At 40.4% G+C, this 26514-nt stretch overlaps 1 protein-coding gene across 5 annotated transcripts in view; it reads left to right on the top strand.

The window, feature by feature from the left end:
• The window catches only part of map7b (microtubule-associated protein 7b), a 142308-nt gene that overhangs the window by 62366 nt on the left and 53428 nt on the right, over positions 1-26514 (top strand). For 2 of the 5 annotated variants that reach the window (XM_060849888.1, XM_060849896.1), the window contains exons 2-4: positions 5596-5655; positions 6581-6679; positions 12408-12482. In XM_060849888.1, coding sequence (XP_060705871.1) covers positions 5596-5655; positions 6581-6679; positions 12408-12482 — 234 coding nt within the window. The remainder of the gene's footprint in view (positions 1-5595; positions 5656-6580; positions 6680-12407; positions 12483-26514) is intronic. The other 3 variants (XM_060849904.1, XM_060849909.1, XM_060849918.1) reach the window with 2 other exon arrangements.

Raw genomic sequence — 26514 nt, 5'->3', positions numbered from 1 at the left:
ATCATTGATGTAATGTTTCTGTTGGGACCTTGATCTCCTTCAGATAATCCAATTTTTGGATAATTGGTGTTCTGATAATCGAGGTTTCTCTGTTAACCTGTATTTGTTCGGCAATTCATCTGTTTAGTTCTAAACCTTTTAGGGTGTTCTGCTGGCTCTGATTAGCAAACCACAGAAAAGCTGAGCTGGGAGCACTGGCCATTCCCCTTACATTGTATACATTTTTTTTTAACTCTAGCCTTTTGCCTGGGGCAGTATCTATTAGCCATGATCAAACCGGCCCAAAAACCCTTCAACTTAGACGTGAGTGTCACTTTTACAACCCTGTTTGGGGGGACAAAAAAAATCAAGGACAACATAACCTTTTAAAGGGGCAGCATTGCCACAAGTTTTACTCTGGGAATATCCCTTTGTTGGATTATTGATAACCAATGTTCTTTTTGATACAAACAGCACTAAAACACTAAAAATGTTAGTACAGGCTTGCTGGGCCAAAGGCCCCCTCCTGTGCTCTGACGCTATGGCCCTAAACTGCAAATGTACGCATAGTATTTAAAATCACAAATGAACCAATTTACATGGACTTATCTGCAGATCGGACTGAAACAGATTATCCACCTACTTGGTTCCAACCTCCAACTGCTGATCCCCTTAGGATTTTGTTTCACAAGATCGTCTCTAATTGACTGTTTTAAATTTGAGCAAACAGGCTTAATGTCTAGGTTTTCCTCAAGGCAATTCATACATTCCAGGTAATAGTCGAGTAATCCTTCCCTGAATTGCTTCTATTGCATTTATGGTCAATCTGTACATCTAGTGACAATATTTGAACAATACTCCTGATGTGATCTTTCTTGGTGTGATATGAGGTCATCCTGAGATTCCACTTCCTGTATATTTCAAACAAAACCCCTCTGCTGTTTTGCTGTATTCCCTTTATCAATAAAACGTAGAATCTATTAGCTATCCTGATTAATTGCTTTACCTGAACATGAACCTCCAGTGATTCATGCACTAGGACCTCCAAATCTCTCTCCACCTCAGCTCTGCAATCTCTAACCATTTAGATAATATGCTTCTTTTATTCTTTCTGCCAAAATGGACATTTTCCCACTTTCCCACAATGTACTCCATTTGCCAGATATATCTCAGCTTGCCTATGTCCCTTTATAGGCACCTCTGTCCTCTTCACAACTCACTTTTTCCTACCTTTCTTTGTGCCAAGAGTAAACTTAGCTACCATACCTTCAGTCTTTTTTATCAAAGTTATTTATTATACTACTTGTATTTTTCTGGCTGGCAGAATATCACCAGTTTATTCCTATTCTCTGCTTCCTATTAGTTAGCCAATCTTGTATCTACGCCATTCTGTTACTCCTCTGTGCCATAAGCTTTTGTTTTCTGCAATAACCATTGATGTGACACGCTATAAAATGCTTTCAGGAAATCTAAGCACAGTACATCCACTGCTTCCTCTTTATCTACAGTACAGTTTATTATTAAAGAGAACTCCAATAAATTAGTGTTATAATTATTTTTAAGAAAAATATTTCAGGAGCCTCCGGTACCGGTTAAGGATCTGTTAGGAACGTTAGGAAAGTCCACCTTAGGAAAGATTCTAAAGTAGCCCTCTAACCCAGTGAGTGAATACATTACTTGTTCTGAAATGGTCTGTTTTCAACAACACTTTGTTTTTCCATTTTCCAAAAATGGCAAGTCACCTGCTATACCTGGTCTCACCACTCACCAACTTCCCAGTTGCCTCCTACCTCTTTGAGCCTAGAATTTAGACAAAGATCATATTATTTCATCTTTCTTGGTGTGATATGAGGTCATCCTGAGATTCTACTTCCAGATAAGGCCTCAGGATTAATGTTGGTTCAGCTATATTCATTTTCACAGAAGTTGCCTGCATCAGCATCAGAACATGTTTATGCAGTTTCAATCTGGGATTAATTTCAATCTGGGATTAGAATGAAATAGAATGTTATAGTTAGCTTAATAAGCTAATATAAATCATTTAATATTTAACAAAGCAGTCGTCAGGTTTAAAAAAGAAAATTTAATTTCATTCTAATCCCAGATCGAAATTTATGTGGACTTATCGGTTTACTCATGTCAACTCAAATTTCCCCCAACAATTAGTTTAATATGGCTTTCCATTGACAAAAGCATGTTGACTCTGCCGCATTTACCTTCAACGTATCCAAGTGAGCCATTGTAATGTATTTAATGGCTTCTCACATTTTTCCTATGACAGATATTAAACTAACTAGCCTGTAGTTTACTGCTTTCTGTCACCCTTTTTGAATAAAGGAGTAACATTTTTATTTTTCCGGTCTAAAGGAACCATCCGTGAATCAGAAGTTTTGAAAAATTAAAACCAACACACAACACTCTCTCACTGATTACTACTTCAGAGATCCTACAATGAAATCTTATGATTTGGACATTTGTCAACTTTCAATTCCAATAAATTACTTCCTTTTTCCCTAGTAATTGTTGTCTTGACTTCCTCCCTACCTATCCCTGATTTATATTTCCAGGATGCTACTTGTATGTCCTCTCTAGAGAAGATTGCAACAAAATTTCTGTTCAATTTTTCTGCTGTCTTCTATTAATAATTCCCAGACTCCTTTTCTGTTGGATCAACACTTTGTTAACTGTTTAAAAATACTTGAAGCAACTTTGCCAAAGATATAAAAAGATAGGATAACTTATTTTCCTGAATCTTTTATTAATTTTTGTGTCATTTCTTCCATTCTTCTGATCTGCCAATTATCTGTGCAAAGTTGTGTTTTCTTTAGATTTAATATGATCGCCTTTTTTAAAGTTAACCACAGATGGTGTACCTTTAGAATTTTCTTATTTATTAGAATATATCTATTGTGTGTGTTCTGGAATGTCCCTCTTAAGTGTTTGCTGTATTGACCCATCTATCCTTTAACCTAAATTCAGTTTTGCTAGCTCTGTTTTCATGTCCTCACAATTGCCCTTGTTTACATTTCAAAATTGTACCCACACTTCCCTATTATAAACTGTATGTAAATGTCAGTCATATGATTGCTACCATCCAGGGGAGCTTTCATTCTGAAGTCAATACTTAATTCTATCTCATTGTTCAAAGCCAAGTCTAGTACGGTTCGCTGCCATTTAATGCCATAACGTGCTGGTCTAAGAAGCTGTCCCATAAACATTCAATGTACTCCACATCTAGACTACCTTTTCCTCACCTGATTTTTTTTTCTACTGTACATGTAGGTTAAAATCCACCATGATAATAGCTGTACTCTTCTGACAAACTCCCATTATTTCTTTCTTGATACCCTGTCCTGTTGTGTGGTTACTGTTAGGAGCGCTTGTGTACGGCTCTCACAAAAGAGCTCTTGCCTTGTATTATTCTTCATTGCTACCAAGAATAGTACTGTGTTCTGGTTTTCCTGAATTTAGGTTATCCCGCCACTCTATTGTGCTAATGTCACTATTAATTAACCGAGCCACTCCCCAACCCTTTCCTAGCTGCTCTATCCTTCTAAATATCACATACCTTTAGGTCACCTTGCAGCCACGTCTCAGCAGTGGCCAATAGATTGTACTTATTGCTGTTTGTGCTACTAGTTCACCTATTTTCAAATCCAGCACCCTAAGTTTTTTCTTTTGATTATCTCTCAACATATGGGAAGCTAGGGAGGAGATAGCAGAGCCATTGGCCTGGATTTTTATGTCGTCATTGTCAACGGGAATAGTACCAGAGGACTGGAGGATAGCGAATGTGGTACCCTTGTTCAAGAAAGGGAGTAGGGATAGCCCTAGTAACTATAGGCCAGTGAGTCTGACTTCAGTGGTGGGCAGAGTCTTAGAGAGAATGGTAAGGGATAAGATTTATGAACATCTGGATAGGAATAACGTGATCAAGGATAGCCAGCATGGTTTTGTGAAGAGCAGGTCGTGCCTCACAAACCTTATTGAGTTCTTTGAGAAGGTGACTAAGGAAGTGGACGAGGGTAAAGCAGTAGATGTTGTGTATGTGGATTTTAGTAAGGCGTTCGATAAGGTTCCCCATGGTAGGCTAATGCTAAAACTACGGAGGTATGGCATTGAGGATACATTAGAGGTTTGGATTAGGAATTGGCTGGCTGGAAGGAGACAGAGGGTAGTAATTGATGGACTAGGTTCATCTTGGAGTGCAGTTACTAGCAGTGTACCACAAGGATCTGTTTTGGGACCATTGCTTTTTGTTATCTTTATAAATGATTTAGAGGAAGGGCTTGAAAGCTGGGTAAGCAAGTTTGCGGATGACACAAAAGTCGGTGGAGTTGTGGATAGTGAGGAAGGAAGTGGTAGGTTACAGCGGGATATAGATAAGTTGCAGAGCTGGGCAGAAAGGTGGCAAATGGAATTCAATGTAGCTAAGTGTGAAGTCATTCACTTTGGTAGGAGTAACAAGAAGGTGGATTACTGGGCTAATGGTAGGCTACTTGGTAGTGTGGATGAGCAGAGGGATCTTGGTGTCCATGTACACAGATCTCTGAAAGTTGCCACCCAGGTAAATAGTGCTGTGAGGAAGGCATATGGTGTACTGGGCTTTATTGGTAGAGGAATTGAGTTCCGGAATCCTGAGGTCATGTTGCAACTGTATAAGACTCTGGTGCGGCCTCATCTGGAGTATTGTGTGCAGTTTTGGTCGCCATACTATAGGAAGGATGTGGAGGCATTGGAACGAGTGCAGAGGAGGTTTACCAGGATGTTGCCTGGCATGGTAGGAAGATCGTATGAGGAAAGGCTGAGGCACTTGGGGCTGTTCTCATTGGAGAAGAGAAGGTTTAGGGGAGATTTGATAGAGGTGTATAAGATGATTAGGGGTTTAGATAGGGTCGACACTGAGAACCTTTTACCGCTAATGGAGTCAGGTGTTACTAGGGGACACAGCTTTAAATTAAGGGGTGGTAGGTATAGGACAGATGTTAGGGGTAGATTCTTTACACAGTGGGTTGTGAGTTCATGGAATGCCCTGCCAGTAGCAGTGGTGAACTCTCCTTCTTTATGGTCATTTAAGCGGGCATTGGATAGGCATTTGGAAGTTATTGGGATAGTGTAGGTTAGGTAGGATTCGGTCGGCGCAACATCGAGGGCCGAAGGGCCTGTACTGCGCTGTATCTTTCTATGTTCTATGTTCTATATCTGCTGGTTTGTTCTTAGCTCTATTCTCTCTGCATGTCAACAGGTTTATTATTTTCCACATTAATTCTTTCTCTTTCATTTTCTGCACTCTTTGATTCACCACAACCTCCCAATTGTGGCCCTTGTTCCCACTATTTCTTTTAAAACCCACACTTCCCTAGTTATGTGGATTGCAAGAATACTAGTCCCAGTACAATTCAGGAGTAGACCATCCCATTTTCACCAGTATTGGTGCCGGTACCTACAAACTGGAACCCACTTCTTCCACACCAATCTTTCAGCTACACATTCATTTCTCTAACTTTGTTTACCCTATGCCAATTTGTATATGACTCAGTGCAAATAAATGGTAATATTCCAAAGATTTAATTTCTGCTGCTTTTCGTGCCTAAACCCCCTCATCTTTTTTCCTAGTTCTACCTCTGCCAAAGGTGCTGCCATGGACCTCAACAGCTGGATCCTCCCTCTCCCACTGTAAGTTGTCCTCCTGTCCAGAGGAGATATCCATAACTCTGGAAGTGAACAAACAGCTGTCCGGATTTGCGCTCTTTACTCAGTCGTCTCATTTAACTGCCCAGGGTGCGCCCCCAACCAAAAAATAATTTATCATTTCTACAGCCCCCGGCTATTAAAACAAGCTGAAAGAACCTCAAGCCTGTTGGACAGTTGCACATCTGACACTCTTGCACTGGTGTTCTGAATCTCTTTACCTGCCTCGCTTGTTTACTGTAAATAGATCTTGTCCTTGACCACTAATTGCCACCTGGTACCAAAAAATCCTCCTTCTCCTCCTCCCTGATAAGTTGCAGTGTCTGTAGTTCAGTTTGTAGTTCAAATTGTGGGCCATAGCTATTCAAATTTCAAACACTTATTGCTGATATGTTTGCTCTGCATCAGTGGTACCCTTGAGCTCCCATATGCTATTGCTTTGGCTTACCATCTGTACAAAATTCTTAATAAGATTTTAATTTATTTATTCTTCACTTGTATTTTTATGAATGACAGGTACTTTGTCAGCAAATACATAAACTGTATTATAACTTGAGAAACTTAACAAATGCTCATTCCTGATAAACTGACATCTGTCAGATCTGATGTTTAGTTTGAGCTTCCTGCGTTCTAATCCTCTTTTCAATGCAAGCTGATGAAATTATAGACTTTGTGGTATCACTTATTTTATGTAGAATGACTGACTCTTTCCAGTTTGCCTCACTGTGATGCTAAATGTAGGCTACTGACTTTTATATGAGCCTTCCATTCTTTCATTTTAGATCTATATTTATACTGCTTTGCTTCCCCAATTAATACAGTAAATTAAGGGACCACGTTTCTTTTTTATTCCAAAATTTTGCACATCAGCATTGATTTTTTTTATATATATATTGTTTCACTCCACCAGCTGCTGATGCACATGTGAAAGTGGAGGACCAAAAAGGCCAATTAAGTAATCACTCTATTTCGACTACTGGGCAAAGTGTGAACTCTGGAACCAAACAAGGTGTGTAGTTTTAAATTATGTACAGTTTGTGCTTTTTTTTTCAGTATGTGAGATTTCAGATGTCCAAAGCAAGACTTCAAAAGTGACATTTACATGTGTGTATTAAAAAATTATTTTGGCTCCCTTTTTAAATAATTTCAAGTCTCAATATAATCGCCAACGCTTGTAAAGTATAAAGATGATTCTTCAAAAATCTGCCTGTACTAATCTGAATCCTGTGTCATCTTGCCCTGTTCATGTCATTAAGGTACCATTGTCCATATTTACTTTTTTCCAGACATTTTGCCAGTACATCTAAGATTACCACTTGGTTTTACCTGTTGATTTTGCACTCTGCATTGGTTACACCTGTTCTTTATCAGGATGAAAACTTTCAGTTCCACCATTAATTTGGACCCATTGTGAATGCCATGTTTCTTTATTTTGGTTACCCTTGTTTTGCAATTCATGCAACAAATAACTAATTTGCACGAATTTTGATTACTGCCTTTTCAGTGCTGCTTGAGATTTGCCTGGTTCCTGTATGGTTTAGATAAAGTTTTTTTTTCTGATGGTAAAATGTCACTTATGGAAGTGTATTTCCGCGATGTTGACCGTTCACTTAAATCCTTTTGTTGTCTTGGTGAACTTTCTTCCATGTCCAATTACCAATTGTCAAGAGCAAGCTTCTTCACCATCTTTCTGTCTTATGGAAATTCTGTATATTTTCCATCCATCATTTACATGTACATATAACCCTGGATGCCTTCCTATGGCTGAGTTTTCCTTCTAATCTTGCATTCACACTGTTCTACCTCTGAAACTTATAATTTGATTATTGTCTTTACTTCAATAAATGTAATTCAGTCAATCTCTACTGACCACCATATTTTGCATCAGTTTTCTAATAGGACTTGAGACTAAACTATCTTTAACAAGTGGAATTCAGCACCCAAGTGTAGTTGACCTGAAATTATCTGTGTTTCCGTGTATTGAGATCATTCCTTGTCGTAGAAGGAAGATTTAAACCTGTGTTGTCCAGTACTTGCATATTGTGGCAGTTTTTGGAAGTGGGGATAGCCATAAGTGTACCTTGATGAATTAGTGTTGAAGTTACCAAAATAGTAAGTGAGAAACATTTTGTGGCAAGTGGGAGAAGGTTGGATTTAGAGGCTACATTTTGAAAGAGATTATGCAAAAAAGAAAAATGGGTATACTGATGGATATTTAAACAAGACGACTTGTTAAACATACCAGAAGAATCTCATTGAGACCTCATACTGTCTGATATGCTAAATGACCATAAGTTGAGTACAAGTGTTAGGAATTGAAATCAAAAAGTGTACTTCAAAAATCATTAGGTTATGGCACAAAGAGACCATTTGGTCCATTGTATCCATCGCAGCCATAAACAAGCCGCCCAGCCTAATTCCACTTGCCAGTATTTTGGACTGTAGTGCTCAGGTGCATTTCCAGAAACCTGTTAAATGTGTTCATGTTTTCAGTCTTGCTTTATCTCCCATCTAGTCTTCCTATCAACCACTTTAAATCTACGTCCCCGGACCCTGACTTTTCTACTGAGATAAATAGCTGTACCATCCACTCTATTCAGGAACCTCAATCTAGTCTATCTCAATCAAATTTCCTTGGGCCTTTTTTGCTTTATTGAAAAAAAACTTAAGTTTGTCTAACCATTCCTCAGATCTGCACTTTTCCCAGTTCTGGCTGCATCTTCATAAATCTGTTTGTACCCTCTGTAGTGCAATAATATACCTGCAATGATGTGACCAAAGCTATCCATGGTACTTAAGTGTGTCTCAACTCATGACGTATACAGTTCAATATCATGTCCCTCTTGCATTCTATGACTTCTCTAAAGTTAGAGAGGATATCATATGCTGTCTTAACTACCATTTTTAGTCTGTCTCCTACCTTCAGGGATATGTGGATTTGCATTCCAAGATGATGCATTCCCAGGATGCGGTTATTCCTTTTGCTTTAGTTGAACTTCAAGGAGTTAAATTCCATTTGCCACTTTTCTTTGTCCCCCACCTGACCATTAATATTTTCCTGATGTCCACCACTTTTTTTCTCCCTGTCAACTGTGTGACCAATTTCTTAATTGTCTGCAAACTTAATCATTTAGATTTGGCCATTGCACCTTTGGTCAGTGTTGAGAACATGTTTGCTTCGAATTCCTTCAATTATGTCTTTGAATGCCCCCCATTGCTCTGATACTGGTTTGCCTTCAAGTACTTATTTCCAGTTCACTTTTGCTGCTTAGTTTAATAAAATTGGCCTTAACTCAGTTGGGAACTCTGACTCTATTGTGTTGTTATCCTTGATCACCACTACCACCAAAATACTTTCCCACTGCTATTCCTTCCACATGCCCAGCCTAATCTTCTAAAATTAAATCCAGAATTCTGATCTTTCCTGTTGGGCTTGCTACATGTGGGCCCCCAAAAAATTGGAACAAACCTTAAGCATTATCACCCCATTCCCAATTCCCCCCTCTAACTCCTTTTCTATCCTGTCTGAAAGCCCTGCAACCAGCAATGATGTCATAACCCTGCCATCCTTGTCCCCTCGGGTCACACTTCTGTAATGGCTATGATCTCATCTAGTCTTATTTCTCCATGCCCTTAGTTTGTCTGCTTTACTTGCAGTTCTCATTGCAGTAAAGCAGATAACCTTGAACACTGCCAGATTTTATTTTCACTTTCTAACTTTGTTTTCTTTGCTTTCAAAACCCCTGTGTTAATTTTGTCTGCCATTTTAATTTGATTTCTCCCAACTGAATCTACCTTTGTTTCTACTCCCTGCCAAATTAGTTTTAACCTCAAAAACAGCAGTACTGAAATGTCCTGCAAGAAAATCAGTCTTGGTTCTAATCAAGTTCAGCCTGTTCTGCTCCTGTATATCCTAGGGTCAGTCCCAACATCAAGAGTCTAAAGCCTTCCCACTTGTAACAGCTGTCCTTCCACACATTCATCTGTTTTTATCATACAAAGATGTAGTACAAAAGAGGCCCTAAGTCCATTGAGTCTGTAATGAGGGAGGAAAAAAAAAGTCTACACTTATCCCACTTTCCAGCACTTGACCCTTAGCTTTGAATGCTTTGCAATTTAAGTGCTCATCCAAGTGCTTTTCAAAGGTTGAGGTTTCCTGCCTCCTGTCCCAAACCAGGCATTCCAAATCACCACCACCACCTGAATGATTTTTTTTCCTCAAAGCCCCTCTAAATCTCCTGTCTTTCATCTTAAAATGATGTACTACAGTTGGTTCTGCTACAATGCAAATTGACTTAAATGCAATTGATAGATTGAGACTGTTATTTGTAGAACACTAATGTTCCTTGCCTATTTTGGCTATAACACAATTCTGGCCCCATGTAGTTTAAATGGGGCAGCTATTACATGATTTTCTTGCAATGCAAGAACTCGTAAGAATGGAACTATAACATTATATCAAAATCAACAGTATTGTCATTGACCTTTCAACCAAACAGAAAAGCTGCTTTCTATCCTATCCAAGCCTCTCATACACCTTAATTAGGTACCTTCTTGGCCATCTCTGCTCCAAAGGAAACAACCTGAGTTTATCCAGCCTCTCTCATAGCTAAACTTCTCTATCCCAGGCAAAAATCCTGGTGAATCTCCTTTGCAACCCCTCTAGTGCAAGCACAACCTTGTTTGCTATCTAGCTCCCTAAATCCTGACTATAGGATTATATCCTGCTTTCTGCCTATTGATTGGATCCAATGAGAACCATAGCTGCTGGCTGTTCAAAACTCCCCCGAAAATACTGTCACACCTTAGTGCCCTACCAGCAAGGAGGCAACACAAATCCTGGAATCATCATTGCGGGTGCAGAAACAAATTACCTCTCATTCTGGTTTCTCAGTTCATCCTTATTTAGCCGAGCCAGTTAAAATGTGATGAATCAGCCTCTGGCTGCATACCCTGGATGAACCATCACTCATATACTTAGAACTGAATACTGGTTGGAAATCAGTATGCATTCTAAACTTTTGAACTGCCCACCTGTTTCTTTGACACCTTGATCACCAATTCCATCTCTGTCTGCATACTCTTGAGCTGTGAAGCAACCACATTGATCAAACATGCTGACCACCCAGCTTCACAGTTGCACCAGAGATGACAGCTGCTGTTCAAGCTCTGAAACTGAGCTCAATCAGCTCTAACTGAAGACTCTAGCAAAATGGTAACCATCTGAATTTCTCACAATGCATAGGATAATAATTCTTGAGGTTAAAGTAGTCCTGCTCTTGCTGTTCATTAAAAATAACTTTCCAATTCCCAAAACCCTTTACTTGAACTGATATACCTTACTGAATTTACTTATTTGATTTGCACATTTGTTGGTACATTACATGATAGAGAATGTAGAACATTACAGTGCAGAACAGGCCCTTCAGCCCTTAATGTTGTGCCAACCTGTGAAACCAATCTGAAGCCCATCTAACCCACACTATTCCATTTTCATCCATATGGTTATCCAATGCCCATTTAAATGCCCTTAATGTTGGCGAGTCTACTACTATTACAGGCAGTGTTGCATGCCCCTACTGCTCTGAGTAAAGAAACTACCCCTGACATTTGTCCTCTGTCAGCCCTCAATTTAAAGCGGTCTCTCATGCTAGCCATCACCATCCAAGAAAAAAGGCTCTCACTGTCCACCCTATCTAACTTTGATCATCTTTTATGTCTCAATTAAGTCACCTCTGAACCTTTAACAAAAATAGCCTCAAGATAATAGATGAATAAGTTAATAGAAATGTGTACTTCACAATCTTAAAAACAGAAAGAGGAAACTCATCTACTGGAGAAAGATGATAAAGGTTTAAAAATATAAGATCTCTTCCCAGTCTGCACTGAATTCTGACATGAACCAAACTTTCAAATCTACACTGTGTCCCCATCTAACTTAGATATAGCCTTTGAACAGTACACTCCAATTGAGTTTTAGCTGTATAAATGCATTAGTCGTGAAAAGCTCACTGGTGTGAGGAATGGTGTCTTGTCTCTCAGGTGCCAGGAAAAGGAGCAGTAACATTGTCATAGAGATGTACAGCACGGAAACAGATCCTTCACTCCAACTCATCTATACCGACCAAATATCCTAACCTAATCTAGTCCCATTTGCCAGCACTTGGCCCACATTCCTCCAAACCCTTCCTAAAGCGTATACCCATCCAGATGCCTTTTAAATGTTGCAATTTTACCAGCCTCTTCCTTTGGCAACTCATTCCATACATGCACCACTCTGAATGAAAAAGATGCCTCTTGGGTCCCTTTTAAATCCTTGATCCAAAGTCCTGAGATATGAAAATCAGTTAAAAGGAATGATTGATATTGGGGCAATCTCTGGAGTGCGTGACATATAGTAAACTATACAAAAAGAAAATTTAAAAGAAGATTTTTGTGCAGAGGATGGTTAGAATCTGGCATTCATTGACAATAAGCAAATTTATTTTAAAAGGACTTGTTTGTTTGCTTGTGGTGAGAAATATTGAAAATGATAGGAAGTGAACAGAGAATAGAATTTAAAAGCAAGCGCAGATTTGATTCCCTGCATGTCCTCATATTCTTCTCAAAAAATATATAAAATCTGACATTATTTATTTTCAGCTATTTATTTGTTATAAAAAAACTTTGAATAAACAAAATTAATTTTCACTGAACTCAAATTTACATCTGGAATAAAAATATTACTTGGTTTACAGATTTTTCTGTGCTTCGTGTTGATGACAAGCAAAGACTTGCAAAGGAACGTAGGGAGGTACGACAAAAGCAGCAAGGTAAGAAAATATGTACACTTGATTTTGTTTTTTAATATTTGAAATATTTTCCAGGTTTATTGGGCATATGGATTATATTATTTTTAATCAACATGTTCAAACCACTCTGACAAGTGGGACTCAAATAGACTTTCTGGCTCAGAAGTAGATACACCCATTTATCGATTGGAGTGGCAGTTTGATGCAGATGTTGAAAAGTGTCATATCTGAGTTTCAGGGATGCGATCACGCCGAAGTTGAGGCAGATAAATGGGTGACTGCCTTCCTGGCAAGTATTCAATCCAGGCGACCCCTGTGGCCCTTCCCCATTCAAAAAGGATGCGATTTTGATATTGTTGGCATGAGTAGGGTTATTACCTATCAAGGAATGGCAGCAACAGTAGCATGAAAAGTGGCACCATGGCTTACTCTGTTGCTCAGGCAAGGAACATCAAAGTGCAGGCAAACAGTGTTAGTTAAGGACTGTATACTTAGGGGCACAGATCTATTTCTTTGGCCACAAGTGAGACACCAGGATGGTATTTGCCTCAACTCCAGGGTCAAGGATATCTGAGCTGGCATAGGGCATTCTGATAGGGAGCGTAAACAGCCAGGGGTTATAGTCCATTTTGGAACTAATGACACAAAGGATGATGAAGTCCTGCAACAGGGATTTAAGAAATTGGGTCAAAGTTGAAATGCAGGACCTCCTAGGGATTATTCCATTTCGTGTTAGTGACGCAGATAAAGGAAGATAGTACAGCTGAATGTGTGGCTAAAGAGATAGTGTAGGAGAGTTTCAGATATCTGAATCATTGGGATCTTATCCAGGGTTGGTGGGACCTGTTCAAAAAGAATGGGTAAGTTTACTTGGATCAAAAGCAGAAATTTCTAGAAAGGATTAGGTCTGGCTGTATCTGTGGAGAGTTGATGTTTCAGGTCTAGTGACCCTTGTTCAGTTACCTGGATGCTGTATTTTGAGGAAGTAGTCATATCTTTTACATTAACTACTTCAGATTCGGTCAGTGGTAGGGACAGAAGGGGTGATGAGTGAAGCAGGCAGAATGATCCAGGAAGTAATGATAAAGGAACTTGAGTAACAGGTTTGAGATTCCTGCTTCCTGTGTAGGGGAAGTGAGGACTATAGGGAGGATGAGCAAACTGACTATAGCACTGTAGAACAGGGAGCCATTCAAGAGGGGGAGAAAAGATAAGTGTAGTTGTAGATAGGATAGTGTAATTATGGGATTAAACACTGTGTTCTGTGGCCAGGATGAAGAGTCCTGAAGATAGAGTTGCCTGCATGATGCCCAGATTCAGTATATCAGATTGGAATTTGGAGTGAGAGTATCTTATTTCAAGTAGATACCAACAATATAGGTAGAAAGAAGAAAGGGGGTCTGCTAAGAGGATATGAGCAGGTAGGGGCTCAATTATAAAACAGAACCGAAAAGGTGACAAGCTCCGGGTTAATGCCTGGTACATGAGCAAATTGGCCCAGTGTTAATAATATTAAAGAGGCAAACCTATGACTCAAAGATTGGTGCAGGAGAAACTGCTTCATGGGACATTGGCGCTAATACTTGGGAAGGAGAGAACTGTTCCAAAGGGATGGACTCCATATGAATTATGCTGGGACTAGAGTTTCAGCACATTATGTAACTAGAGCTGTGTATAGGCTTCAAACTAAGTAGTGATTGGGTGGGTTAAGTTGCATGGAAAATCATGGAGAAATGAGGGCTCAAGATGCTGGAGATCAGAGTAGAAAGTGTGATCCTGGAAAAGCACAAGCAGGTCAGGCAGCATCCAAGGAGTGGGAGAAATCGATATTTTGGGCATAAGCCCTTCATTGGGGGCTGTGTGTTTGGGGGAGGGGGGGGTGCTGCTGAGAGGTAAATAGGGGAAAGTGGCTGGGAAGGCAATAGGGAGATGGAGAAAGTCAGTACTGCAGATGCTCGCGAGCAGAGTTGAGGTATTTCACTGGAAAAGCACAGTGGACCAGGCAGCATCCAATTTCTCCTGCAATTGGTAGATTTGAGTTGGTGGATGATAGGTGGGAAGGAAGATTGTCAAGTAGGACAGTTCAAGAGGGCAGTGCCAAGTTGGAAGGTTGGATGTGGGATGAGGTGGGGGAGGGGAGAGGAGGAAAATGGTGAAATCGATGTTGATGCTGTGTGGTTGGATGGTCCTAAGGCAGAGGAGGTGATCTTCTTCCAGGTGTCGGGTGGCTTGGATTAGACAGTGGAGGAGGCCAAGGATTTGGATGTTCATGGGGGAGGGGGGAGTTAAAGTGGTTGGTCACCGGGCGTGTGCTTTCCGAGGGAGGGGGAGTTGTGTACAGGTCACCTAGCAACAATCGGAATGTGGGGAAGAAAATAGATGTAGAAAAACCATGTAAGAAAGGCACTTTACAATAATCATGGGGACTTCAATATGTAGACGGGCTGGGGAAATTCAGATCGGTAGTGGATTCCAAAGAAAGGAATATGTGGAAAGTCTCTATGATGGTCTTTTTGGAGCAGCTTGTGATTGAGCTTGCTAGGGATTGGACAATTGGTTGATATGAAATGAGGCAGATTTGATTAGGGAAGTGAATGTCAAGGAGCCCATAATGGGCAGTGTCCGTAATATGATAGGATTCACCCTGTAGTTTGAGAGGGAGAAGCTGGAATCAGGTATAACAGTTAAGTAAAAGTAACTACAGATATGAGAGAGAAGCTGTCCATAGCTGATTGGAAGGGAACCAAGCGTGAAAAATTGTGTGCAGCAGCAATGGCAGGAAGTTCTGGAGGAATTCACAAAGCACAGCAGAAATTCATCCCAAGGAAGAATAAAGGTACTAAGGGGAGAACAAAGTAGCCTTGGCTGACATTGCAAGTCAGGGACATCATGAGAAGCAAAAGAAAAATCACACAATGTGGTGAGGATTAGTGGGCAGCCAGAGGACTGTGACCCCTTTTTAAAAACCAGCAGACAATATCTAAAAAAAAAAGGAATGAGGGGGGAAGGTGAAATGAGTGTACACTAACCAATAATATTAAAATCGCAAGAATGTTTTGTAGATAAATCAAAGGTATGAGCGAGGCTAGGGTGAATACGGGACTGTTGGAAAACAACGTTGGAGAATTAATAACGGAGAACAAAAAAAGGTGGATGAATTAAATATGTACTTTGCATCAGTTTTCACAGTGGCAGACACCAGCAGCAAACCAAAACTTTGAGGGTCGAGTCAGAGGGGAGTATAGAGGCTATCACTCAGAAAATGATGCTGAGGAAACTGAAGGTTCTGAAGGTGGACAAATCACCTGAACCAGATGAACTACGTCATGGAGCTTTGAAGGAGATAGCTGAGGAGATTGTAGACGATTTGGTGATCTTTCAGGAGTCACGAGTCTGGAAGAGTGTTGGATGACTGGAAAATAATTAATGTAACACCTCTGTTTAAGAAGTGAGGGAGGTGGAAGATAGGAAGCTATAGGCTGTTTAACCTGAGATTAATCATTGATAAACTTTAAAAGTGCATTATTGAGAATGTCGGATGTGGGAACTTAAGGGGAGTTTACATGTTAGTGAGGATTCTATCTGCAATAAATGCTGTTGAATGCAAATCCTACCAGATTGAAGTGATCTGTGAGAGAGAGTTCGAGGCAATGAGGAATTTACAAGAGCAAGGGGATGTGATGGATGGCACTTACAGGAAGGGAAAAATTGTTGCAGATACTCACATAGATGGGTTAACTCCAGGAAAGGTAAGAGAGGTAGGCAAGTAGTGCAGGAGTCTTCTGCGGCTATCCCCATTCCAAACAAGTATGCTATTTTGGAAAATGTAAGGGGCAATGGCTTCTCAAGGGCATGTAGCAAGAACAGCCAAGTTCCTTGTATAAAGACTGGTTTTAATGCAATGAGGAGTATGTCGGGTTCCAAGAGATCAGTTGTGTTAGAGGACTCTTTTGTCCGAGGTTTCTGTGACCAACAGTGAAAAATCAGAATGGTGTGTTGCCTTCCTGGTGCCATGATCATGGATGTCTGAGACTGTGCAGAATGTTCTCAAGGGGGAGAGGGACCAGCAGGAGGTCATTGTCATTGGTGCCAATGTGTACATAGGAAAAGGTTGATATTCTGAAGGGAGAATATAGAGATTTGGGCGTGAATTTAAAAGGGAGGTCCTCGAGAGCAGTAATATCTGGATTACTCCTGGTGCTATGAGCTAGTCAGGGTAGAAATAGGATAGAGCAAATGAATGCATGGCTGAGGAGCTGGTTTATAGGAGAAGATTCACGTTTTTGAATCCTTGGAATCTCTTTTGGGGTAGAAGTGACCTGTACAAGAAGAATGGATTGAACTGAATTGGAAGGGGACTAATAGACTGGCAGGGAGATTTGCTCGAGCTACTTGGGGGTTTAAAATACTAAGATATGGGGGGGGGGGGGGGGGGGGGGGGGGGTGGCGTGGAGGGGTTTGATGGGATCCAAGGAGATAGTGAGGAAAGAGATCAATCTGAGACTAGTACAGTTGAGAAAAGAAACCAGTCCAGCTGTCTGGGACCAAGCAGAGAACAAATAGAACTGATAAATTAAATTACATTTATTTCAATGCAAGAGGCTGAACAGGGAAGGCAGCTGAACTCAGGGCATAGTTAGGAACATGGGACTGGGATATCATAGCAATTACAGAAACATGGCTCAGAGATGGACAGGACTCGCAGCTTGATGTTCCAGGATACAAATGCAATAGGAAGGACAGAAAGGGAGGCAAGAGAGAAGGGGAGTAGCTTTTTTTGATAAGGGATAGCATTAAGCTGTACTGAGGGAGGATATTCTTGGAAATACATCCAGGGTAGTTATTTGGGTGGAACTGAAGTTGCTGGGGTGTTCATTGTATTATAGACCCCCTGATAGTCAGAGGGAAATTGAGAAACAGATTTATAAGGAGATCTCAGATATCTGTAAGAATAATAGGGTAGTTATGGTAGGAGATTTTAACTTAGACTGGGACTGCCAGAGGGTTGAAGGTTTAGGTGGAGAGGAATTTAAGTGTGTGCAAGACAATTTTCTGTTTCAGTATGTGGATGTACCAACCAGAGAAGGTGCAAAACTACTCTTGGGAAATAAGGCAGGGCAGGTGATTGGGATGTTACTGGAGAAGCACCTTGGGGTCAGTGACCATAAGTCTATTAGTTTTAAAATAGTGATGGATAAGGATAGACCAGATCTAAACGTTGAAGTTCTAAATTGGAGGAAGGCTAATTTTGACAGCTTTAGGCAAGAATTTCAAAAGTTGACTGGATGTAGATGTTCGCAGATAAAAGAACTGCTGGAAAATAAGAAGCCTTCAGAAATGAGATGACGACAGTCTATTGACAGCATATTCTTTTTTGAATGAAAGGAAAGGCTGCTAGGTGTAGGGAATGCCTAATGACTAAAGAGATTGAAGGTTTGTTTAAGTAAAAGAAGGAAACACATTCAAAGTTTGTGAGAAGATTTGTAGCTCGGGTGCTTGTTGTTGTGGTTTTGTTCGTCGAGCTGGGAATTTGTGTTGCAGACGTTTCGTCCCCTGTCTAGGTGACATCCTCAGTGCTTGGGAGCCTCCTGTGAAGCGCTTCTGTGATCTTTCCTCCGGCATTTGTAGTGGTTTGAATCTGCCGCTTCCGGTTGTCCGTTCCAGCTGTCGTTGCAGTGGCCAGTATATTGGGTCCAGGTTGATGTGCTTATTGATTGAATCTGTGGACGGGTGCCATGCCTCTAGGAATTCCCTGGCTGTTCTGTTTGGGTTGTCCTATAATAGTAGTGTTGTCCCAGTCGAACTCATGTTGCTTGTCATCTGCATGTGTGGCTACTAAGGATAGCTGGTCGTGTCGTTTCATGGCTAGTTGGTGTTCGTGGATGCGGATCGTTAGCTGTCTTCCTGTTTGTCCTATGTGGTGTTTTGTGCAGTCCTGGCATGGGATTTTGTATAGCTATCCTTAGTAGCCACACGCTCAGATGACAAGCAACAGGAGATTGACTGGGACAATACTACTATTATAGGACAAGTCAAACAGAACAGCCAGGGAATTCCTAGAGGCATGGCACCCATCCACAGATTCAATCATAAGCACATCGACCTGGACCCAATATACCGACCGCTGCAACAGACAGCTGGAACTGACAACCGGAAGCGGCAGATTCAAACCACTACAAATGCCGGAGGAAAGATCACAGAAGCGCTTCACAGGAGGCTCCCTAGCACTGAGGATGTCACTTAGACAGGGGGCGAAATGTCTGCAACACAAATTCCCAGTTCGGCGAACAGAACCACAACAAGGAAGCATATGTCAGGTATAGACAGACAGGATAGATAGTGAATCCTTAGAGTATAAAGGTCAGTAGGAATACACTTAAGAGGGAAATCAGAACCAGAGCAGTGGGTCAGCGTACGAAGTGAAGGTAAAGCTTTTAATAGGATGAATAAACCAATTTAATGAACACGATGGGACTAGGAAGTGTCAAGTGTATTGAGGGAGAAATAAAAAGATCCTGAAAAACCGGATACAATGTAAAGCTCCAATTAGAGTTCTTTATACACGTGCAAGGAACAAATTCAATGAGTGGCAGGCACAGATTCAAATTGGAAACTATGTAGTAGCGATTATGGAGTTATGATTGAAGGTTGGTCAGAATTAGGAACTAAACGTATCAGGTTATAAGGTTTAGAGAAAACAATAGAGGAGTTGGAATAGCATTACTGAGTAGAAATAGACTTATTTCTTTTGAGGGAAGTTGAGTGGAAATAACCCAGTAGAAATTACGTGTCATATAGGCTACCAGGTAGCAGCTTAGAAGTTCTAGATTATGTAAGTGCTGAAATTCGGCAACCATATTACTCCACCAGTATTAATGGTGGAGGGGGAAAGTGTTGATCTTAGACTGGGATAGACAGTCTAATACTTGCTAGAAAGGTTATGAATTTCTAAAGTGTGGTTAGTTTCCTACGGCAGTGTGTCTTGGATGCGACAAAAGGCCAAAAATATTGCATCTAGTAATGAGCAATGAGTTTAATTTTAATTAGTGACCTAGTTGTTTGAGCAACTAGATATCATAACCTGATTGAGTTTCATTTCTGTAAGGAATAAACAAAGATCAGATATTAGAATTTGGGATTTAAGTAAGGCAGACTTTAATGGGATGAGGTAGAAGCTTTCCACAGTAAACTAGGAAGCTCTGCTAATGGGTAAAACAACCAAGGAACAATGGAGGATGTTAAAAGAAAGATTTACTGCTGCTCAAAAGCAGTTTGTACCTATGAGAAGGAAAAGCTCTACTTCCACAAAAAAGCAGCCATGGACATCTAAGGAGACTAGGGACAGCATAAAATTAAAAAAATAAAAGAAATCTAGTTTCATTTCCTTCCTTCAGATTCAAGATACTCATTCCAGAATGGGCCAAAAAGGTTTGAATACTATAATTACATTGCGGTCATTTTTTTCCAAAGGCTTTTGACAATTAAGTTATCAATGAGTCCTTTCTTATTACAAAACCAAAATAGCTCGATCCCTGTTCGGCTGGACCGCTCCAGAAGTTCATCTTGTAGACAAAAATTCGACCTCCATTGCATTAGTGCTAATTTGGTTAATTCAGGCTATGTTATTACTGTAAAAAATGAGGTCTGCAGATGCTGGAGATCACAGCTGCAAATGTGTTGCTGGTCAAAGCACAGCAGGTTAGGCAGCATCTCAGGAATAGAGAATTCGACGTTTCGAGCATAAGCCCTTCATCAGGAATGTACCACCTACATTATCTGCATTTCAAATTCTGATTTATACCATGTCCAACATTTACCACTGCATTTTCAGAGTATAAATGAGCACCATCAATGGTTATTGCTTTTTTTAAGCTCCATCCAAACTTGATTCTACGTCTTGGTCCTTCTGTCTGAGATCCTGACTTATTAATGCTGATCTTGTCCCTTTAAGAGGGCTGCCCAACCAACTATTTTTGTCTTTTATTATGAAATGCCAATTTAAATGGTTTTTAGTTCACAGTCTTGCTCATCTTGCAGCCAGAGTCATATAGTACAGAAGAGGCTCTTTGGCCCATTGAGTCTATAACATTGCAACTGCATTAAATCTATACTAGTCCCATTTTCCAGCACTTGGCTGTTAGTAGAGAATGATATCATACTCATGCACATACTTTACACGCCTTTATGTACTCATTCACATGCCTTCTTAAAGACACTATGAATCTATCCTGTCCTTTTCAGGGAACTGTCGTCAAGATTTTAGGTTAGATTACTTAGTGTGGAAACAGGCCCTTTGGCCCAACAAGTCCACACTGACCCACCGAAGTGCAACCCACCCAGACCCGTTCCCCTACATTTACCCCTGTCCCTAACACTACAGGCAATTTAGCATGGTCAATTCACCGAACCTGCACATTTTTGGACTGTGGGAGGAAACTGGAGCACTCGGAGGAAACCCACGCAGACACTGGGAGAACGTGCAAACTCCACACAGTCAGTCCTGAGGCAGAAATTGAACCCGGGTCTCTAGCGTGTGAGGCAGCAGTGCTATCCACTGCACCACCATGTGAAGATGGAGTTTAATTTGGATAAATGAGAGGTGCTGCATTTTGGGAAAACAAATCTTAGCAGGACTTATGCACTAAATGGTAAGGTCCTCGGGTGTGTTGCTGAACAAAGAGACCTTGGAGTGCAGGTTCATAGCTCCTTGAAAGTGGAGTTGCAGGTAGATAGGATAGTGAAGATGGCGTTTGGTATGCTTTCGTTTATTGGTCAGAGTATGGAGTACAGGAGTTGGGAGGTCATGTTGTGGCTGTACAGGACATTGGTTAAGCCACTGTTGGAATATTGCATGCAGTTCTGGTCTCCTTCCTACTGGAAAGATGTTGTGATACTTGAAAGGGTTCAGAAAAGATTTACAAGGATGTTGCCAGGGTTGGAGGATTTGAGCTATAGGAAGAGGTTAAATAGACTGGGGCTGTTTTCCCTGGAGCGTCAGAGGCTGAGGGGTGACCTTATAGTGGCTTACAAAATTGAGGGGCATGGATAGGGTAAATAGGTAGTCTTTTCCCTGGGGTCGGGGAGTCCAGAACTAAAGGGCATAGGTTTAGGGTGAGAGGGGAAAGATATAAAAGAGACCGAAGGGGCAACGTTTGCATACAGAGGATGGTACATGTATGGAATGAGCTGCCAGAGGAAGTGGTGGAGGCTGGTACGATTGCAACATTTAAAAGGCATTTGGATGGGTATATGAAAAGGAAGGGTTTGGAGAGATATGGGCCAGGTGCTGGCAGGTGGGACTAGATTGGGTTGGGATATCTGGTCGGCATGGACAGGTTGGACCGAAGGGTCTGTTTCCATGCTGTACATCTCTATGACTTTAAGTACCCCAAGATCCCTCTGTTCTTCTAAGCTTCATGCAGTACTGCCATTGACTACTCCCTTGTCTTGTTGCTTCCTCTAAAGTGCGTCACCTCCCACTTATCAGGATTAAATTCTATCTGACCAATCCATTTATGTCCTTCTGTAATCAGCTACTTCCTCACCAGGCATCCAATGTTAATGTGACCTGCAAATCTACTTATGTTTGCTCCTGCACGCACAAACTCATCTATGTTGTTCTTATAAATAATGAAAAATGAGGAACCCAAACTGATCCCTGTCTCACAAATATCCTTTTACCACTATGCTCTGCCTCCAGCCATTAAGCCAATTTGGATCCAACTTGCCAAGTTACTCTAGATTCCATGTAGATTAATTAATTAGCTCAACCAATGTCCTCTAGTGCCATACACAGATTCGCTCCTTGGACTCTAATGGGCCCTACTCTTTCCCTGATCATTCTTCCCCTTGATATGCCAATAGAATATCTTGGGATTCTTCCTAATGTTGCTTGCTAGTGTTTTTTCATGTGTCTCTTTGCTCTACTGATAGTTTTCTTAATTTTCCCCTGCACATTCTATACTCTGGGATCTCTGTTGGCTTGCTTCCTCTGTATCTTATATAGGCATGTCTTTTCCTTTTAAATCCATTGAGTCCAGATTTTGCTGGGCTTGTTGCTTCTATATTTCATCCTAAAAGAAATATGTTGGATCTGTATTCTCCTGAATTCCTTTTCACTAACATCGTCCACTATTCTGCTTTGGATTGCTCCTCAAGTTCCTGTTCCTGGTCTATTTTGATCAGATCCTGCTACATGTTTGATAAAACTGCCACTCCCACACCAGTGAGTTCCCTCCCCAACCAAAACCCTTTTTGTTTGCAGGCCATGTTTCTCTTTCAATACAATAATTTTGTTAATGGAATTTGCTGTCACTAAAATGTTCCCAACTCCCCTCTAACACTTATCCAGCTTTGTTCCCCATCATTGCACTATGCTTTGTAGGACTATATAAATCTTGATATTAAAATCTTGCTCTGAATCCATTTCAAGATATCTATCCTCTAAACCCTTACTACTATGCTTATCCCAATTAATTTTGGGGGAGTTTTACATACTTTGGTGAATTATCGACATATCTGCTCCTCAAATGGCCACTGTTTGAGGGTCCGTTTTTTGTATTCCTAAGCTCCTGCCCATCAAGTCTTATTTGACAACTTTGTAGATATTCTCTCCTTACTGCAGTAACTGACTCCTTAATGCAACACTACCTTCTCTTACATCGTCCTCTGTCCTCCTGAAGATCGTGTACTCTGGGATATTGAGTTGGCAAACCTGTACTACCTCCAATCATGTCTCTGCGATGGCAGCAACATTGCAGGTCCACAACCTTAACTCATCTGCCTGGTCTATAATATTCCTAGCATGGTGGTCACCCATTCCCTTTCTCTCCGTACCCCTGGCCTACTGTCTGACAATTTCTGAACATGCCTTCCATGTACCCTCAGTCTCATTGCATCATGGTGACTCCAACTGCTGCTTGAGCGCAAGTGTGTACAACTGGTAACATAGAATTATAGAGTTGTACAGCATGGAGACAGACCCTTTGGTCAGCATGGACAAATTGAACCAGATATCCTAAATTCATCTAGTCCCATTTGACTCATATCCCTCTCAACCCTTCCTATTTATACATCTATTCATTTGCTTTTTAAATGTTGTAGTTGTACCAGCCACTTCCACTTCCTCTGGCAGCTCATTCCATCCCCTGCATTAAAAAAAAAGTTGCCTGTTAGGTCTTTCCCCTCAAACCTATGACTTCTTGTATTGGACTTCCCCACTGGGCAAAAGACCGTGTCAATTTATCCTATCCATGTCCTCATGACTTTATAAACCTTTATAAGATCACCTCTCGGTCTCTAACGCTGCAGTGAAAATAGCCCCAGTCTATTTAGCCTCTCCCTATAGCTCAAACCATCCAATTCTGACAACGTTCTTGTAAATCTTTTCTGAAACCTTTCAACTTTCACAGTATCCTTTCTATAGGAGGAGACCAGAATTGCATGCAGTATTCCAAAAGTGGACTAACCAACATCCTGTACAGCTGCAAAATGACTCCCTGCTACTATACCCAATATACTGACCAATGAAGGAAAGCATACCGAATACCTCGCTGTAGGGAATCTAATCTTGAATCTAATCTATTATTCCAATTTACCTGTGACTCCCCTTTCAAGGAGCTATGAACCTGCACTTCAGAAATTTACTCTCCACATAAAACTATATAATTTCAGCTCAAGCTCCTTTATTTAACAAGTTGGATGAGGAAAGGGGGACAATAAAGATCAGATAAGGTTCAATAGGGAGAAACTGTTTCTGACGGCATTAATGGCTCGTAACCAGAGGATTCTGACTGAAGATAATTGGCAAAAAAAAATGCTGGGAGAAACTTCACAGAATTCTTCCAGCATCGCAACCACTATCAAATGATTTTGCACCTTAACATTGTTCCCAGTTACAATGCAATTGGAGATTTTGGATGCAAGTTTGCTCACTGAGCTGGAAGGTTCGTTTTCAGAAGTTTTGTCGCCACACTAGGTAATATCATCGGTGAAGCACTGGTATTAGTGACTTGCTTTCAATTTATGTTTAGGTTACCGTGGGGTGGTGATGTCATTTCCTGTTCTTTGACCCCATTTACAACCCTCAGTAAAAATCAATGTGTTTATTGATAGAGTTCTGATTAGAATGCCACGCTTCTAGAAATCACCACAGAAATGACATCACCGGAAATGATGTCACCACCCCAGGGTAACCTAAAATACTAAATAGAAAGCAGGTCACGAACAGCAGTGCTTCACCAGAGGCTCACTGATTGTACTGAATATGGTGGTGAAACGTCTGAGAACTAACCTTCCAACTCAACGAGCAAACTTACATTCAGAACCTCAACCTCAGCTACAAATCTTCTTTAAAACTTGCTAGCAATTGGAGATTAGTTCAGTCGAGCCTACAACCACCCCAGATTTCGCAATGGAGAATGTGATGGGAATTCACTAGATAGCAATCCCAAACCCAAAACCTCCACACAAACTTCCGCATACGTTATTGTTTGCCATTGACAGCATCCACGGGATATACTGCTGCTCACTCCATGTCTCACTTTTATATAGACCTTTTGATGAGTCACTATAGCTTCCTGCTATAGTAATTAACAACAATTAAATCCACTGTCTTCAGCTGATTTAATGGCAGGTAACTGTGTGGCAATCAGACAATTCCCTGTTTGACAAGTTAACAATGTTAACATACTTGATTATTCTCTTTCAGAATCTGACTCTATTTAAATCTGAAAAAGACTTAATAGAATTTGCCATGCATCTGATTTGCCATTTACTCAGTCAGTGTTTCTCTCGAGTAATCTGCGGACTGCATGCTTTTTAACTGACATCAGTGGAAAGTCTATTGATGTTATACACTTCAGTCATGGAGGAGTGACATTCAAAACAGCAATTACTAAACATTCATCTTGCTCATTTGCACTTACCTGAAGTTGCTATCAAATGTTTGCGTGAATAATGTTGTATGCTGTTTGTCTCATTGTCATTATAAAATAAGTTCTAGTTCAGTTTTTTGAACAGAAATTGGGTTCAGTGCTTAAAAAAATTAAAGATGAGATTACTCCACTATTTTAAATTGTCTAATTTGAAGCAAAAAATATTTTTTCCCACCTGCAAGAAATATTACCTATTTGTGTTCTCACAAAAAACCTTTCAGTCATTTAATAGTATTCATGCAGTCACAATGGGCCAAATTGTATTGTTCTTAAGGCTTATTGCTATGCTTTATTTTTCAGGAAATATTTCTTGGGTTGTCCTGAGAACTTTGATTCAGTGACTATAGCAATTTTAAATGGCGTTGAGGATTAAATAATTCCACATGTTTTGATATGATGGGATCAGTAATAATTTTTCACTTTAAGAATGCTGTTGTTCTATCTTGTTTCAGTGAAAATTACTTTCAAATACAATTGCAGAATGCAGGTCTTGAATTCAGAAGCATTGCAATTGTGTAATACAAGAAGCATTAGAATTTTGTTTCTCCGCGAATAATTAGTTAAATAGTTTGGTAGTCCAGACTTGAGGTATTACTGAAAAATACCTATTTGGTTGAAATATTTCATCTTTCACTCAGGGCAATTTAGAAGAACTGTTTTGAAATTTAAAATGGACTTAAAATTTGCAGAGAGCCTGACAGTTAGCTGTCAGTCATCACCAACTTCTCTGTGGAACTGCCTCTACCTATCACAGTCTACTTGCCAACCAATCAGCATTTCTCTCATATCATAAATTCTGCTTTCCTTTTATTGATATTCTGTTAAATTGTCTCGAGTATAAGATAGAATGTTTTGACAATGTATCTCTGAGCAGTAATTAGTGTTCTCACATCCAGCTATGACGTAGTAGAATATTCTCCTTCAAAGAGAGGGAAAATTGTCCAGGACAATTTCTAGTGAGAATTTTAACTACTTAAAAGCAAGCCATAGTCCCAGAAGACCATAGAGCTTCTCTCTTGTTAGAGTGAGGTAGCTGGTGGTAGTTTAACCTGAAGATCACCACACCTCAGGCAATGGGAAAAGTTGAGGAAGGGAACGCTTTTATAGTAAACTCACCC

This window comes from Hemiscyllium ocellatum, chromosome 3, assembly GCF_020745735.1.
Source record: "Hemiscyllium ocellatum isolate sHemOce1 chromosome 3, sHemOce1.pat.X.cur, whole genome shotgun sequence".
Lineage (NCBI taxonomy): Eukaryota > Metazoa > Chordata > Chondrichthyes > Orectolobiformes > Hemiscylliidae > Hemiscyllium > Hemiscyllium ocellatum.
Note: the sequence above shows the minus strand (reverse complement) of the source record. Positions and strands in the feature narration are given on the sequence as shown.